The sequence below is a fragment of the Mesoplodon bidens genome, assembly GCF_964165515.1.
Source record: "Mesoplodon bidens genome assembly, chromosome: 2".
NCBI classification, from domain to species: domain Eukaryota; kingdom Metazoa; phylum Chordata; class Mammalia; order Artiodactyla; family Ziphiidae; genus Mesoplodon; species Mesoplodon bidens.
In genome coordinates, this window is record NC_138177.1 from 162,416,428 (window position 1) to 162,433,922 (window position 17,495).

At 38.3% G+C, this 17,495-nt stretch overlaps 1 protein-coding gene across 16 annotated transcripts in view; it reads left to right on the forward strand.

Moving 5' to 3' along the window:
- The window catches only part of PUM1 (pumilio RNA binding family member 1), a 130,165-nt gene that overhangs the window by 33,571 nt on the left and 79,099 nt on the right, over nt 1-17,495 (forward strand). For all 16 annotated transcript variants that reach the window (XM_081224439.1, XM_081224440.1, XM_081224438.1 and 13 more), the window contains exon 3: nt 3,824-3,892. In XM_081224439.1, the coding sequence (XP_081080565.1) occupies nt 3,824-3,892 (69 nt within the window). The remainder of the gene's footprint in view (nt 1-3,823; nt 3,893-17,495) is intronic.

Below are 17,495 nucleotides of genomic sequence, written 5' to 3' on the forward strand. Positions count from 1 at the left end.
ATTGAATACTAGAGAATGGCGGGGAGGTGTAGAGTACAAGAACTTGAAAAGATAGTTCTGTCCTGATGGGAGCATTTTCTTTGATTATAATTTACAGCCAGCTTTTCTCCTTTATGATAGAAAAGGTTTCTTTGTTACCTGCCCAAGAAGTTTCTTACAGTCGTCTGTTTTCATCATTTGATTTTTCTTGATTCCTGAGCGTCTTCTTCTGATCATTAGTTTTGTTTCCTAGGAAGAATTTTGTTGAGAGTCTGCCTGGTGTTGATGACCATATCACGTATAGCTCCCATTATAAACAATAAGTTCCTGACTAGTTAAAAACACTTTTGTGAGAGTGACTTGGTTTATCTTGTCTGCTCAACTGTGGGTAAATGGTTTAAAATGGAGTTTCTGTACTAGCAAAGGCTCCATTCTCGTTGTCTACAGGAGGTAGGAGGAGTAGTGGTTCACCTTGTATGTGAGGCAGAGAGAGACACCCTGGAAGAGGGAGAGCTGGAAGAGGTGAACAGAGAGCTAAAGAGAGGGTGAGTGAGGCAGCAAATAAAACGTAGTAGGAGAGAAAATGATGGGTGGGTGGGAAGGCAGTGTAGAAAGGGATGGAAATTGCTGTGCGAGGAGAAGGATGGGCAAATTTTGAAGGTAGGGGGAAGAGACAGTGGAAAGCAAAGGCAAGAAGACCAAGAGAGCAGACTCATCAAAGCCCACAGCAAAAGCTGTGAAGGCAGTTCTGTCTGGGGGTGGAAACTTCCTGTGGCTGCCCTGGAGGCAGCTTGATAACATAGAAAGGACATTGCACTTTGAATTGGAACATCTGGATTTAGATCCTGGAAATGCCATCTAAACACTCTTCCCTACTCAACAGTGGTTGGGGAAGGCATTTCTTTGAGGCTCAGTTCTAAACTCTTAAATGGGAATAATTACTGTGAGATTGTTGTAATGATTACATAAATATGCATATTGCATGTTCTCTGCCTTCCCTTGCCATTCCTACTTTATTTTTTTCATTTTTGTAGCCACTCCTACTTTTTTCTTGGGAAATATAAATAGAATTCCAACATTCTTGGTTAAAACTATTTGTAGGTTTTTGGATTTTCAAGAAATGCCTAGCATCTAGTTAAATGCATGTTTAGATTCCACAGAAAAAGCTAGATGTAGAACTTTATGTGTTTAATTTACATGCTTTGTAAATGTTAACTCTGGCCTGAAGGTTCAAAATGATTTTATCTGACGTTTGTAGAGTTTAGCTAAGATGCTGTCCTCATCTCCCCTCCCCTCCTTATTTTTACCACCTGTAGTTTAGGAGCTTATTCAGTGTGTTTACTGAAATAATGTGAACGCCTTGTACTGTGAGCCTAGCTTCTGTTTCAAGGCCCTTTGAAACTGTTTTACCACAATAACAAGCCTTATCTCTATGTCTCTTTGTTCTCATATGGCTTAAATTTAGTGTCATTTTGAATTTTATAAATTTACATTTTTGTCAAGCATCCCAAAGCTGTTACATCTTAGTGACACAATGTATCATTTGTAGCATAGTGTCAGCTCTGGGTTTTGAAAATGTGTAATTTAAAACAATGCGACCTGGGCTTCCCTGGTGGTGCAGTGATTATGAATCCACCTGCAGATTCAAACCCTGGTCCAGGAAGATCCCACATGCCGCGGAGCAACTAAGCCTGAGTGCCACAGCTACTGAGCCTGTGCTCTAGAGCCCGTGCTCTGTGAAAAGAGAAGAAGCCACTGCAGTGAGAAGCCCGCGCTGCAACGAAGAGTAGCCTCCACTCGCCACAACTAGAGAAAGCCCATGCACAGCAAAGAAGACCCAACACAGGCAAAACAAAACAAACAAACAAACAAACAAAACAAAAAACAATGCGACTATTTTTACGTGGTGACAGTTCAGTCAAATTAAGATTATTGGGGTGGTATTCAGTCAGTGTATTAATAAAATCCTTAAGTTGGTTCCCCCAGCTGTATTCAGGTTTGTGCTCCATACTCTACCCTCTCCCTGCCTGTCCCTAGTTTGACTCTTTGCATTTATTTACCCGCTGCTAGAAATTGTTCACATACATTTGGAGGTAGTGATGATTGGATGAGGGGGTTTGAGAAAGTCCTGCTTCAGGCAAACAGCAGTCTTTCTCAGGTAGGCAGAATAGCTTTCCTCTTTATATTACTCAGCCATAAAAAGAAATTAAATTGAGTTATTTGTAGTGAGGTGGATGGACCTAGAGTCTGTCATACAGAGTGAAGTAAGTCAGAAAGAGAAAAATACTGTATGCTAACACATATATATGGAATCTAAAGAAAAAAAAGTGGTTCTGAGGAACCTAGGGGCAGGACAGGAATAAAGACACAGACTTAGAGAATGGACTCAGGGACACAGGGAGGGGGTAGGGTAAGCTGGGACGAAGTGAGAGAGTAGCATGGACATATATACACTGCGAAATATAAAATAGATAGCTAGTGGGAAGCAGCCGCATAGCACAGGGAGATCAGCTCAGGGCTTTGTGACCACCTACAGGGGTGGGATAGGGAGTGTGTGAGGGAGATGCAAGAGGTAGGAGATATGGGAATACATGTATATGTATAACTGATTCACTTTGTTATAAAGCAGAAACTAACACACCATTGTAAGGCCATTATACTCTAAAAAAGGTGTTAAAAAAATAATAACCTTCCTCTTTAATAAACAAGGGACGTTACTCTAGCCTCAGGCAGCAAAGGTGGCTTGTTGCTCATAACTGAGAGGACCAGTAGACTGTTGGACAGTAAAGGGTTTTTGAATTATGACTGTTTTGCGTAATCTATTCCACACTTCATTCTTGCTCTTAAATGTTACCTTGTAGTAGTGACCGTGGAGATGAGTTAATTGAAGTCTAGCAAGATTGTTATGATGTGGGTAGTACATTTAATGATAAGTAAAGTTTGAAGAGATCCTTGTGATATGTGCTATTTTTTATTTCTCCTGGTTTTCAGATTCTAGGAGCCCCCAGAGATATTCCAATATGGAGAAATGTTGGGGGCACTCCGTTATGTAGTTCGTAGCGCCTTTCAACCTGAGGTTTATCAAAGAAATACTGGCTTGGATCAAATGAGTCCCCTAATTTGTACTTAACTGTTTTCACAAGGACTGTGGTCTTTGAGTCAGTTTTCATAAGGACTGTGGTCTTTGAGTCAGTAGCAAGGTTTAGGTCACGTAGTCATCTACATACATCATTGCTCTTCAACATGTTGATCTTTACTTACTAAGTCAAAATGTATGAAATACAGCTACCGTAATTCTCTCTCTCTTTTAAAGACTCTGCTTCCTTATTTATTTATTTATCTATCTATTTATTTATTTATTTGGCTGCGTTGGGTCTTAGTTGCGGCACGCGGGCTCAGTAGTGGCAGCACGTGGGCTCTCTAGTGGTGGCGCACGGGCTCTAGAGCGTGCAGGCTTAGTTGCCCCATGGCATGTGGGATCTTAGTTCCCCAACCAGGGATCGAACCCGCATCCCTTGCATTGGAAGGTGGATTCTTAACCTCTGGGTCACCAGGGAAGTCCCTACTGTAATTCTTGTGTGATGGAATTTGCTTTTTCTTTTTCTGGATTATGTGTTTTTCATGTTTGAAAACAAAAGGGAATGGGAGGGGAGAAAGCAGGGGTCATTGCTGAACGCTGATGGTTAAAAGGTAAGTGAATGTTTAATCTCAGTCACTTGATTATTGTTATTGTCTTGTCAATATCTGAAAGTAAACATAGAAAAGCTTTTCAGTTGTGTTTAATGTGTATGTAAAATTCAAGATGCTAACTTGGAATTATTCCCTCCTCTATTCTAAACAATAGGTACGTTCTATGGATGAACTGAATCACGATTTTCAAGCACTTGCTCTGGAGGGAAGAGCGATGGGAGAGGTAAGTGAATTGGTGTGCCCGAAAAGTGGGCCTGTTTTTAAGGGAAGGTTGGAGCTGTCTTTCATCAAATGTGTCCGAATCTAGTCTCCAGAAGTATGTGCTTGCTTTTCCTTGTTGCCATCTTCATGATAGGAGTGGGATATTGCAGAATTTTGCCAAAACAATCTCATTATAAGAAGAATGTTAACTTTAGCCTAATGTCTTAAAAATAAAATAAAACCAAAATGTGAGCACAAATTAATATTATCTTAACCAGTCAGTTGTAAATTGAGGTGTTAAAATTTTACAAAATAGTTTTATATGCATAAAATGTCCTTACCTTTGGCTCATTTTTCAGTTGTTAGGTTCTTTTGCAGTGGAAGGGAGTTTTAGATTGGCTGCTAGTCAGAATATGTTGATAACCTATTTTTAGAGCAGTGTTATTTTTGAGGAAGTTGTTTAGAGTTCCATTGTGAAGAGGGAATTGTTAGATTTCTGGTGAAATAATTCCAGAAGGTTGAGGCCTGAGCCAGTCATCCCTTACGTAGATAGAATTTAGAAACAAGAATTTTGGTTTGTTTGTAATGTTTAAAATTTGCAAAACCAAAATTTACCATCCATTATATTGATAGTGAAGATTGCCATAATTCTAAAAGAAAGAGGAATATAAATCAAGTATAGCAGGTTTCTGGTGCTTCTAGATGTTGACAATAAGAGTGTATTGGTGATAGGTAGAACATACAGGTTGAATTAATTGCTAAAGATGTCACAGGTTCACAAACTGGGGGCATTTGCTTGTGACTTTTTTTGTTCTGGAGAGTAGCCTTAGGTTTTTTCTTTTGTTTTATGTTTTGTATATCTAATATTTAAAAAACCCCGTATCTATTTTAATGTTTTAAAGGAGGAGAATAGCTGTATTCTGGATTCTCTTTTATACTATTCATTAAATACATTTGTTCTTTGATTTAGCCAGTATTCTTTGATCCAGGCACTGTGCTAGGTTCCGAGGACTCAAAATTAAGATAATTTCCTGATTTATAACAAATATTCATTTACTGCCATTGTGGCTGGCCATTAGTTAAAGTCTTTGTGTTTTGATCCTAAGATTCTTGCTTCCTTGGTTATAAGATTTTGTTTCCAACTTTTCTGAATCATCTTGTGGTCAGAGTCGAGTGTCCTATCATCTTGGGTTCATGGGGTTTTGGCCTGTTTTTGTGTTTCCTCTAGAGCTTGAAGAGCAGATTGGTAGGTGTTCTTATGTTTCCTGTGCCTGCCTAATATTAATGAAACAGTGCACATCAATAAACCCTATCTGGTTATTGAGTAAATGATTTTCTCACTAAATTTCTGAAGCACAGTTTGAACAGAAAGTTAACAGATGTGTCATATTAATTATAGATGGGGAAACCACATTCATCTGCTTCCGCACTCCTGTGGTTCTAACCTGGTCCACTCTACCAAAAATCTAAGCCCAGTCTTTTAAAATTAGTTACACAGAATAAAAATAATGCCCTGTTACTGTTTTGTAAGCAACACTTCGTAATCTTTAAAGACTTAACTCTAATTGAAGAAGAGTGAACAGAAAGTGAATTTTATTTAAATTAACAAGAAAAATATTAAAAAAATCATTTTCTTCTTCTAAAAATATCCCTTCCCCACAAGGTCTCCAGACCACACCTCCTTATTTTTGTTAGAGATGTCATTTTTTTGATGTTTGTATGTAATTCATCAGAGCTAGGTGTTGGCATATGTAAATAACTAAACAAAATACGTTCCAACAGTAATGCAGTGTCACTCTTCTTTCCTTATTATTAACAAAGTAATAATAATAGCTACCATTTGTTGACCATCTATTAGGCAGATGCTAAGCGGTTTGTATGCATTATCTCATCAATAACTCTCTCAGGATGGTTCTGTTATCCAGATAAGGAAAAATTTTGCTCAGGGTCACACATCTAGAAAATGATGGAGCTGGGACTCTGACCTGGCTACCTCTCCAAAGCACGTGCCCTTAGAGTAAATGAAACCAATACTTATAAAATAATTGATGGTAAAAATCGCATTTTAGTAAGCTTTATAACAGTTGATATTTGGGGAAGGATTTTAAAAAATGCTTAATACACTTCCCTTCCAAAATACAGACACTTAACTGAAGTTATTTTTTGAAAGCATAACCCAGTGTCCAGGCACAAAGGGGACAACTAAGTTAAGTATGGAGTGAGGTTTTTATACTCAAGGAACTCTTTCTTTAGCTAGTTGAGGAAGGAGTGAATACACATGACAACAGAAAGAGTTCACTGCGTTTCTTTGTATGGTTCCTGTTTTGAGAAGGGAGTGACCAGTATTGGCAGGAGTAGTTTGTGATTACTTGGATGGAGGTATAGGACTTGGGAAACGTCCTCTAGTTTAGTTAGGATTCATGTAGGTATAGGTTGGGGGAATGTTTTTTGCAGAGATACAAGGGAGATGGGCACAAAAGAGAGATGAAGAAAGCTAGCTTTTATAATAAAAAAGCATAGTTTCTAATTAGTTTAACGTCATTAAATTTCCTTCCCTTTAAACAATAAAGCATCTCTGGGAGGGGATGTGTGTAAATGTAGTGTTCACCCATAAACACTAAAATTTCAAGTAAATTGCATGGATTTATAAAGCCAGGCACAGTATTTTTTTGCTGCAGTTATTTTATTTGTATTTGTGTGTGTCTGTGTGCTTGGGTGAGAGTCCTCGTTAGGGCAGATGATACCTGTGTTCAAGAGTGGTGAATCTTTAGAGTTCAAAGAGAATTGCCTCGATTCAAAGTAATTGATTTCTAGTAAAGTTAGTGCTGCCTGGCTCTTGCAACTTTTTTTTTTCCTCATCAAAGCCAGTGCTAGACTCCTGGAGTCACTTTGCTAGATAGTGTTTCTTAGAAATCTTGCTCAGAAGTGACTACTTAAAACTTTGCCTTCAAACCTTGCTGGTTGTCTGAAGTACAGCTAGCTGTTCTTAGCTGAAGGACACTTTACAAGTGCTTTACTTACCTCCTATTCTAAAAAGTCAACATAAAAAGGAAGATAGGAAAATGTCTTAGGCTTAGGGCTACAAATTATTTTCAAATATTTCATCCACTCTCCTGGCTAGCAGCCCCTTTCATTCAACTTTAAGTCCAGTCCTGAAAAGTTTAAAGGCACAGATTATTTCTGTAAGTTGAGTATTCAAGAGTGTATCTTTGTAGTACTGAGGAAGGCTCATTGACCTGATGTTTCTGGGTTCTGTTTCTGCCTTGGTTGGTTTATGGTCTTGCATGACTTATTTATTTTATGTCCTGAAAAAGATGCATTTGCAAAGAGGATAGTGGTTCTCGTTTGAAAGTACTTTGAGAGTCTTTGACAGAAAAGCCACCTTATTCTGAATAATTGGTTTTCTCTCTTTTAAAAACCAAGGAACTTTTTTTTAGAGTCCTTAATGTTTTACATGTAGTAAACCTGACAGCGTTCAGGGACATTAAAATAATAGTGATTATTTCTGGAATAAATGGAATGTATTTAGGTATGCGGCCCTTCATCTTTGTTTTAGAAAACTGAAGCATAGAAAAGCTTACCCTTGGTAATAAACACATTTGTAAACCTGAGGAATGAAATCTGGAAAGTGCATCTGTAGGTGGAGTGATAATGAATCCTACCACGTTCCTGGAAGTAGAGTAAGGTGAGATGTATTTAAAACATAGCTGCAGGTTCTCATTAGACATTACATAGGATTTCTGCCTGTAAGTGTGAGAGCAGAATGGCTTCTAGAGGAAGGAATTTGACAATGATTTGGAGAGCTCTTAACCCAAAGAAAGGTATAACTTGGTGGGATGAAGAGCTCACTGGATGAGAACCCTGATGCCACCGCTTTTGGCCTTGCCTCAGGCATTCATCTTCTTTGGACTTTGCTTTTTTTCATCCATAAGACACACATGTTGGACTAGATAGTTTTCCAGGACCCTTTTAAGTCTAAGATTCTTGGAGTTTGCTCTTATTTCTAGCTTTAAAAAGATAGAAAACAGGACTAGTTCTCCTTTTTCTAGGATATGCCAGAGGGTATCTAAAAAGATGCGTTTTTTTAGAGTGTGATGTAGAGGTTCTGTAAGTTTTCATTGGGTTCTCTAAGTGACTCATTCACTGTGCAGCTACATAAGACATTGAAGTGTCTGTCCATCAGGGCTCATAGGGTGGTAATTGTGAAATCGGGACAAGTAGGAGCCTAATGTGGATACCAAGTCCACATCTTTCCAACATGGCATGATGGCTCACAGAATTGGAGGCTTTTGGGTAGCTAAAAGTACTTTTATGATCCACAGCCCTAGAGGGGCTAACCTCACACTGTAAATTCCTTGCAGTTAGGGTCCCATAAGAGTAACTCAGTTGACTCTAAACTGAGTTGAATTTTGGAAAGGAGATGTGTTGTCTGCTAGCAAGATCATGCAGCCTTTCTTGCAGAAAGGATGAAAAATAAATAGAGCCTGTGGTGCATTATAAAAATATCTGACCAAGCAGTGTAACACATCTTTTTACCCCCAAAATGCAGCTTTTGAGTATCCATAGGAATGGTAAAAGCTGCCTAGTTCCATTAACTTTGTATTAATACCATTTGGTTGTTGGGCATTTTTGACATCTTGTTATTAAAATGAAATGGTTCCTTTAGAGAAGACATAGCTAGCCAGGCCAAGTGATATGGAGGAAGTTAATAACTTTCCTTTATTAGGTTAATGACCATATTAGAGGTGAAGTGACCTTTTTATGAGTCTTGTTTTGGAAGTTCCTGGGATCTCATAATAGTTTTGGGATTAGGATTGGGCATTTTTTTTTTTTTTTTTTGCTGTACGCGGGCCTCTCACTGTTGCGGCCTCTCCCGTTGCGGAGCACAGGCTCTGGATGTGCAGGCTCAGCGGCCATGGCTCACGGGCCTAGCCGCTCCGCGGCATATGGGATCTTCCCGGACCGGGGCACGAACTCGTGTCCCCTGCATCGGTAGGCGGACTCTCAACCACTGCGCCACCAGGGAAGCCCAGGATTGGGCATTTTGAAGAAGATGATAAGAAGGTATCTTCTAACCCTGCAAACATGGGTGCATCTGACATTTAGAACCTGGTGCCCAGTTCTGTCCTGTTACTTTGAGACCTGTGTGGAACCCCACGCATTCCAATATCTGCCTTCTGTCCTGCACTGGGAAGAATGGGCGGGCTTAACCCTGTATACGTTAAGCTATCTTGGAATGTTTGAATGCAGTAAAACATGCTTCTCTGCATCAGGAAATAGCTGATCCACATGCTGCTTAATCTGTCTTCATTAAATTTCTTCCCTTTTATCCTCCTTTGTCTAAAATGTTTTTATTCTTTTTATCCACATCAGTATGCTTTATTTGAAAGTGAGCTAATTAACTACAGTAATACATTAACACTTTGGCATTGATTTCATTACCTATGTGAATCTCCCAACAGATTTTTGAGAGACACGACCATTTTTACATGAGGGAAGTGAGTTCTAAGGTCACGTGACTCCAGCTAAGATCATAACTGTCAGGATGTGGATTGACATCAAGTTCTATTTCATTAGGCTCAGAAATAATAATAGCTGCAGTCTATTGAACATATATGATTTTCCAGGTACTGTACTAATCACATATACGTTATTGTCTTCACAGTGGTCCTGCTATATTAGGATGTCCTTTATATACTGGGCAAACAGGATTATAGAGGTTAACATGATCATGAGCCAGCTGTTTAAACCCAGCTCTCTATCACTCCAGATCCTGAGCTTTTCTACTGTTCATTTCTGCATGTGCAGAGCCTACCCAGTATGCACAAAGTCCAGCTTCAGTTATCAGCTCGTCTATGAAAGCTTTCTTGCTCTCACCAACCAGAAGCTACAGAGGGGAATTCAGTAGCACATTATTTATTTATATCATTCTTATGGCCCTAATTTATTTTATATATAGTGATTTGTGTAAATGTTTTCTATTTCCTTGCACATAAGTTTGCTGAGGGCAGGGGCTTCAGCTAATATGTACTTTGTAAACAGTGGCTGCCTAATATATTGTGTTGAATAAATCATGTACCAGTAAATATTTTTTTCTAAGTATGGATTCCTCTTTATTTTCTCTTTTATATCAGAAGTTCCCCCCAAGGGACCTCAGTTCAATTCAGTTAATATTGCCTTTATTCTCTGTTCCTATTACTTTTCCACCCTCAGGGATGTGGGGGTGTGAAGGGGAGGATGGGGAGTGGACAAAACTGAAAAGCATTTATTCAGTCTTCTCTGCAAATCTTTACATTTTTGAACTATTCAATAATTATTTTACGAAGAGTACATAGGATGAATAGCATGTCAGCAATGCTTTTATCCAAGTTGAATTTTATATAAAGGCATTTATTATAAAGGATCTTTTATTTAATGTAGTTGCAATCATAGGACACTTTCTCTGCGCCATCTGCTGGAGCATGGAAATATTCTCATTATATATATACAACCAGACATAATGGTGTTTAGAAAATTGGAATTGCTGTTGTTATGTTTCTTGTTCAAGCTTGTATTAAACTATGTTGTGTGTAATTCTTTCTTGTTTATTTTTGTTTTGCTGATGAGGAACCAGAACACCAAAATTAATTCATTGTCTCTTAATTAATTAATGCATTCTGTGGTCCTCATTATAGCAAAATGTGTAGAAGAAATAGTTTATTTTCTGTGTTGGTCTTCCCTGTATACATGCACATCTGTGATATACATGCACATCTGTGAAATTTTCCATTCCTGGAACACATGAAAGAGGGAACCTGTCCATATCTGGCATACTAAGACACTTCTCGTCAATTTAATAATTAAAAATACCCTGAGGCTGACTGGATGTGTGGGTGGGTTTGAGTGTTTGGTCCCATCTGGTAGCAAAGGACTCTTTATCCCCTCTTAATTGAGCTGTTTGCTTTCTGCTTTGGGAATATGAGGGGGGTAGGTCATGAAGCAATCTAGATGTTTTCATGGTTTTATTCATGAACCTTACAGATTTCCTAAGTGATCTGGAGGCTTATCTTTTTTTTTTTTTTTTTTTTTTTTTTTTGCGGTACGCGGGCCTCTCACTGTTGTGGCCTCTCCCATTGCGGAGCACAGGCTCCAGATGCGCAGGCTCAGCGGCCATGGCTCACGGGCCTAGCCGCTCCATGGCACGTGGGATCCTCCCGTACCGGGGCACGAACCCGCGTCCCCTGCATCGGCAGGTGGACTCTCAACTACTGCACCACCAGGGAAGCCCTGGAGGCTTATCTTTTACACACTGGGCTCTCAGGTACTATTGCAAGGAATCATTTATATAATTATTTAAAGTCTAGACCTAGTATAACTTTAATATGGTTATGTTATAGATCAAACCATGTAATTTATACTTAGATAAAAACAAATGACATTATTTATAGGGAACTTAAAGATGGCCGGGATAACACTGTCTTCTGTTTCCTTACATGCCTTTTCTATATCGTGCAGAAAAGCCTGGTTCACCTGGGGAATATCTTCATTTTCTGAACATAGTTTACTGTTCGTGAAGTTTTATGAAGATATCAGAGAAAAGAAACTTCTTTTGGCTCTGTTCTAATAACTTGAAGCGGAAAGGTGTAAGGAAAACTTTACTTTCAGTGGCTTCAGGAAGGGATGTGCAGTGGCGAAGGGCTTAGTGTGGAGCTTGCCCCAGGTTAATTTACCAGAAAATACTCATGGAGCTTGAGGTGCTAACGGTATCTCTGAATTTTTTATTTTTGAAGGGCATGCTTTCTAAAAGAACAACCAATGACTTCTGTGTGTTTAGTTTCAAGGATGAAGTTGTTAACAGTGATTGTGTTTTTTGTGTGGTAAAGAACACTGGGAAACCCCTGTGCTCCTTTGAAGACAGTGCGTTTTTGTTTTGTTTTGTTTTCTTTGGCCGCACCTCGAAGCACGAGGGATCTTAGTTCCCCAACCAGGGATCGAACCTGTGCCCCCCTGCAGTGGAAGCATGGAGTCTTAACCACTGGACTGCCAGGGAATTCCCCAGAGTGCATTTTTAAGTTTAACAGTAGTCATCAATTAAAGAACTGTTTGCAATTCAATCTAATTTGTGGTGGTCCTAAAATTTAAGAGCTACCAAATTCTTCTTATCTCTAATTGATTGCTCTTACTGTTCCCCAGCAACTCGCAGTGGATCCTCAGGACAACCTTAAAACTTTACCCACTGGAGTTGTAGACTTAAACTTGCAGCACCATATTCTTACATACTTGGATCCTGTTTTCATCTAAGCTTTGGACTCAGCTGACCCTGTGGAATAGATTACTGATTAAAATAACTTCAGTGGTAGACTGGCTTATGTATACTTAGTGACTGACTTCATTCTTGATAACCATAATGGACTATGAATCTTCCCTTTTGAAATTAAATAACTTAAAAAAATGCCTTGAAAGTTGAGAGAGGCATCTAAGCAGCAGTTTGTACCTTTCCAGCTCCCATTTCCACAGGTCCCTTCTTTTACCATTTTATGCCTAGGTTACTGCAGTGACCTCTTTGCTTAGCCTCCCAGCATCCATTTGCTTTCCCTCACTCCTTTTTATAAAGGAATGTGAAATTAATCTTTTTTTTTTTGGCCGCGTCTCGTGGCAGGCGGGATCTTAGTTCCCCAACCAGGGATTGAATCCGTGCCCCCTGCATTGGAAGTGTGGAGTCTTAACCACTGGACTGCCAGGGAAGTCCCTCAAGTTAATCTTTTAAAATGAATTTTTATGATTTTACTCCCTGTTGCTGCCTGTTGGGTTAGAGCCCACCTCCTCAGTGCTCCATAAAGCCTCACTGGCAGCTGGACTAATTGTGCTTTTTCACCCTCTCCTTACTGCGCCTCTAGTTGGTGGCAGGATTCCTTTTTTATTGGTGGGCACCTGCCCCACTTGCTTTTATTTCTACCTTTGCTCTTTGTGGAAAGTCCTTTTCACTGTCTTCTCACTCTGAAGTCCCCCATCCTTTAAGGTGTTCCTTGACCATCCTGTGCCAGGTACTGTTCCAGTTTGAATCCTGGTAGGTTTTTCTTTTTTTTAAAAAAACTTTAATTCTTGGCCTGTTTGTTTGTTTGTTTATCTATTTTTGGTTGTGTTGGGTCTTCACTGCTACGCACGGGCTTTCTCTAGTTGTGGAGAGCGCGGGCTACTCTTCCTTGTGGTGCACGGGCTTCTCATTGCATTGGCTTCTCTTGTTGTGGAGCATGGCTCTAGGCTCGCGGGCTTCAGTAGTTGTGGCTCGCGGGCTTCAGTAGTTGTGGCTCGCGAGCTCTAGAGCGCAGGCTCAGTAGTTGTGGAGCACGGGCTTAGTTGCTCTGCAGCATGTGGCATCTTCCCGGACCAGCACTTGAACCTGTGTCCTCTGCATTGGCAGGTGGATTCTTAACCACTGTGCCACCAGGGAAGTCCTGGTTTTTCTTTTTAATCTTTTCTTTCAGGGCAAAGAACTTTGTTTGTTTGTTCGTTTTTTACTGCTTTTCTTCCAGTAGTGGCTCATGCAGGTTGTGCATTTCAGGGTAAGTTCAAGTACTTCAGATGCTAAAATTTTATTTTTTCAATGGTCAGAAAAACAATATTCGTTTTTCAGATATGGGACAGAAGATCAAATTACCTCATATTGGCCAGGCCTAAGTGATTTGTGTAACTTCATCCTTAGTGGTGGAAATGTTATTAAAGGACATTAGATACAACTATTAACAGTGTTTATTATGAAAAGTGCTTAATAACCCTGGAAAATATTTTTTAAAAATCTCTTAATTTTATATACTGCAGTTATAATTATGCAAAAAATTAAACTTTTCTTTCTTAAAAGGAGTATATTAGATTTCAACAAAAAGAGATTTTGTTGAGAGACAATTAATATGGAAATTTGTTTTCACTAGTAATCATCTTGCCACATAGACTGAAAATTTTAAGCAGTAATTACTAGATGCCAGATTGTGATGCTGCCTAGTAGTGAAATGTGAAAAAAATTATAGCAAATTTTGATTCTTAGACAGTTTTTGACGATTTGAATAAAATGAAACAGAACATAAAAGTTTAAACATTTAAAAATAATCTTTACATGTAAGTATTGAGTAACTGATTAAAAAAATGCAGGATACTTAATTAGTAGATATATAAATGGGAAGTGAGAATTTAGAGGGTCATGTTCCTTAAACTTTCTGGAAGAGAAGGGAAAAATGAAAGCACCATCTTTATTTATTTAATATACTTAGGTATTTTTAATTAAAAAATGATTGGCTTGTGATTAAGCCATTGAAGATTTTCACCATCCCTTATTTAAGCTACAGTTTTCAAAGTGGATTGGAAATTATTATCTGCTTGCTTAAAAATACTGGGTTGGCCGAAAAGTTCGTTCGTGTTTTTCTGTAACATCTTATGGAAAAACCCGAACAAATTTTTTTGGCCAACTCATATCTGAAACATGCGGTGTGAGCTCTTTCAAAATTCCCACTAACTTTTGTCACTTTGAAATTATGTTGAAGTGAAATGTATCTGCTTAAGAGAAAATGCCTTATTTGTAGTGAATTCTGTACCACCATAATCTCAATTTTTATTTATTAAAAATCAGTTCTAAATCATAATAAAAGTGTATTTTGTAACAAGTCACCCATAATCCCACATCAACGAGCACCTATTTCAGTTTTTATTTTTCTTTCCAATCTTGATCCAAAAGGGAAGGGTGCATGAGGAGAAGCAGTCTTTTCGTGTACAATTTTGTATTTTGCTTTTAAAATTTAATGTTATTTTATAAATATTACATATAGTCCTGATAGCTGTTTTGGGTGAGCTTGTATTGTTTCATATAGTTATTATTGAACATTTAGTTTGCTCCCAACTTTTTTGCTCTTATATTTTGAATGTGAAGCTTTTTTTTCCTTTTGAATTATTTAATGTTGAGTTAAATTCTCAGGAATGAACATGGCTTTTTTTCCAGCTTTTAAATTTATTATTATTATTTTTAAAATTTTTATTGAAGTATAGTTGACTTACAGTGTTGTGTTAATTTCTGCTGTACTGCAAAGTGATTCAGTTGTACATATATGTATTCTTCATATTCTTTTCCATTATGGTTTATCATAGGATATTGAATATAGTTCCCTGTGCTATACAGTAGGACCTTGTTGTTTATGCATCCTATATATAATAGTTTGCATCTGCTAACCTCAAACTCCCAACCCTTCACTCCCCCACACTCGCCTCCCCCCCTTGGTAGCCACAAGTCCATTCTCTGTATCTGTGAGTCTGTTTCTGTTTCATAGATATGTTCATTTGTATTGTATTTTAATTGTAGTTTTGTTTGGATATATGCCCAGGAGTGGGGTTGCTGGGTCATATGGCAACTGTTTTTAGTTTTTATCTTCCATACTGTTTTCCATAGTGGCTGCACCAATTTACATTCCCACCAACAGTGCAGGAGGTGAACATGACTCTTAATGTATATTTTTTCAGAACCCTTTCCAAGAGAATTGTCATAACAGTGAATGGATATTTGTACCTTTTTTTTTAAAGCCTTGTAAAGGATATCGATTTATTCTTTTATATTTAAACGGTTTCTTGTTAAAGCTTTAGTAGTAACTTCTGTGTGTAGTTTATAGTATTTATTATGAACTGTCTCACTAGATTTCACAACAACCCTCTGTGGTATGGAGGGCCAGGTAAATTCCCTAGGGCATTAAGATTTTGAGAAGGGAATTCTGAAAATTACAGAGTTTTCATGGTCAGAGCTTTGACTAGAACATGTGACAGTGTTTACCAATAATACTACTTTATTTCTATCAGTACTGAGCGGTCCTTTCTCTGAGTTGATATCAAGTTCTTTTAATGTAATGAGAATATTTATCAAGAGATTAAAAATTGGGGGTGGGCGCTATATCTTACCAGCTAGTTAAAATATCAGGTATTTGACTCCTGCATTGGCTACATTCCAGTGAAACTAAGCTTGTGTTGGAAGTTTGCATTGCCACATGAGATGATTAAACCTGTTCATGCCTTCGGGACTGTAGCATCCCTGTGAACAGTACTCCTTAAGAAGCCAAATTTCTGCTCTGAGAGATAGCTCTATGCAGCCTGTGTTGTGTGTAAGCAGTCCTCTTGAGTACAGAGTGCTTATTGGAGTTTCCATCTATGCAAGTATTAATGGTGGTATGGTCAAACACATCCAGTCTTTAATAATCAGCTTGCCTCTTAGTTTTTGCAAAGCTCTAATCATAGTTCTTCCTGCAGTGTTTTGTTAAGGCTCCTAATTTTATAGATTTACACTGAAGTGGGCTGGGTGATGCTGTGCTCACATCTGCTAGGTGAGTACACAGGAGCATTTCATTGGCTATGCCATTAGTAGTGTGAAGTCTGTTGGTTACTATTTTATTATTAAATAATGTTAGCAGCTAATTCTTTGAGTGATTACTCTGAGTCCAGCATTGTACTACTCCTTTACACACTATATTATTTAATGTTCATAACAGTTCATTTTATTGGTGAGAAAACTGAGGCCTAGATGAGTTAAATTCACACAGTTGGGATTTGAAACCAGTGTTTTTTTGTTGTTTGTTTTTTAAAATGATTTCAGAGTAGTTGTGTGTGCTTTACCACTATATTACTTCTTAAAATAAGAAGCCTAGAGGCTTTTGATGTTCTCAGCCTTTTAGTTTATTGTCTCCACCTCTGTTTAAAGGACTCTTAGTAAGGGTTAATGTGGTGGTCGATTGTGCAAGTGTGCTTTGTGTATTGTCTTTTCTGTTAGATGAGTTAAAAAAAAGGTGTTTCCAAACACAATTTAGAGGTTTCCCAAGTGGCTAACATTGCTCATAAACCAGTGCTTGATTTCTACTTTGTTCTCCAGAAGCCTCATGAATAAGCTTACTGATTTCTTTACTCTCCTTAAGTCTTTTCTTTTACAAACCTGTGGTTCAAGCTGGGATAAATAGTGTATGTGTTTTTCTCCTAAAGACTGGAGAACAGATACTATTGGAGAAGCACTTAGGAATCCCATTTAATGGGACAGTACATGGAAGAGTACAAGGTCTGTTGTATTGCTGTGTCGGATGGTAGGACCTCCCAAGCCCTGGTTCTCAGTTTGTAGGTCTTGAAAGGGATTTACTAATTTAGAGGTGATTGGATTATAGAACTGACCTATACTGACTAGAACCACAAGAGATTAATGTATGAAAACTAAAATGCAGTTTACTAATTTATAAGGAGAAATAACAACTCTCAAGTGGACAGGATAATTGTGTTCAGTGATCAGCATGTTTGGCTATAGGAGGAAGCAAAGTTCTCTTAAGTTTGCTTGCTAAGCAGTCTGAGCCAGGGAAGTTACTTGGATGTTTTTAGTGGCTGCTGTACACAAGCTACTATCTAGCCTGATGCCATTAATTGCTTGTATAAGGACAGACTTGTTTGTGAATCACATGTCCTCTCCCTAGACATGCATATTGGTTGATACTGCCTACATCTGACTCCCTGGGTCTCCTTTGCTTTTGTTGGACCAATTTCTAATTCCCTTATCTTCCTTTAGAATTATGAAATCTTTTAATCCTCTAATTGCCTAATCTTTCTTTAAATTGAATTTTGTAAACCTCTTCTGTGACCTGTTC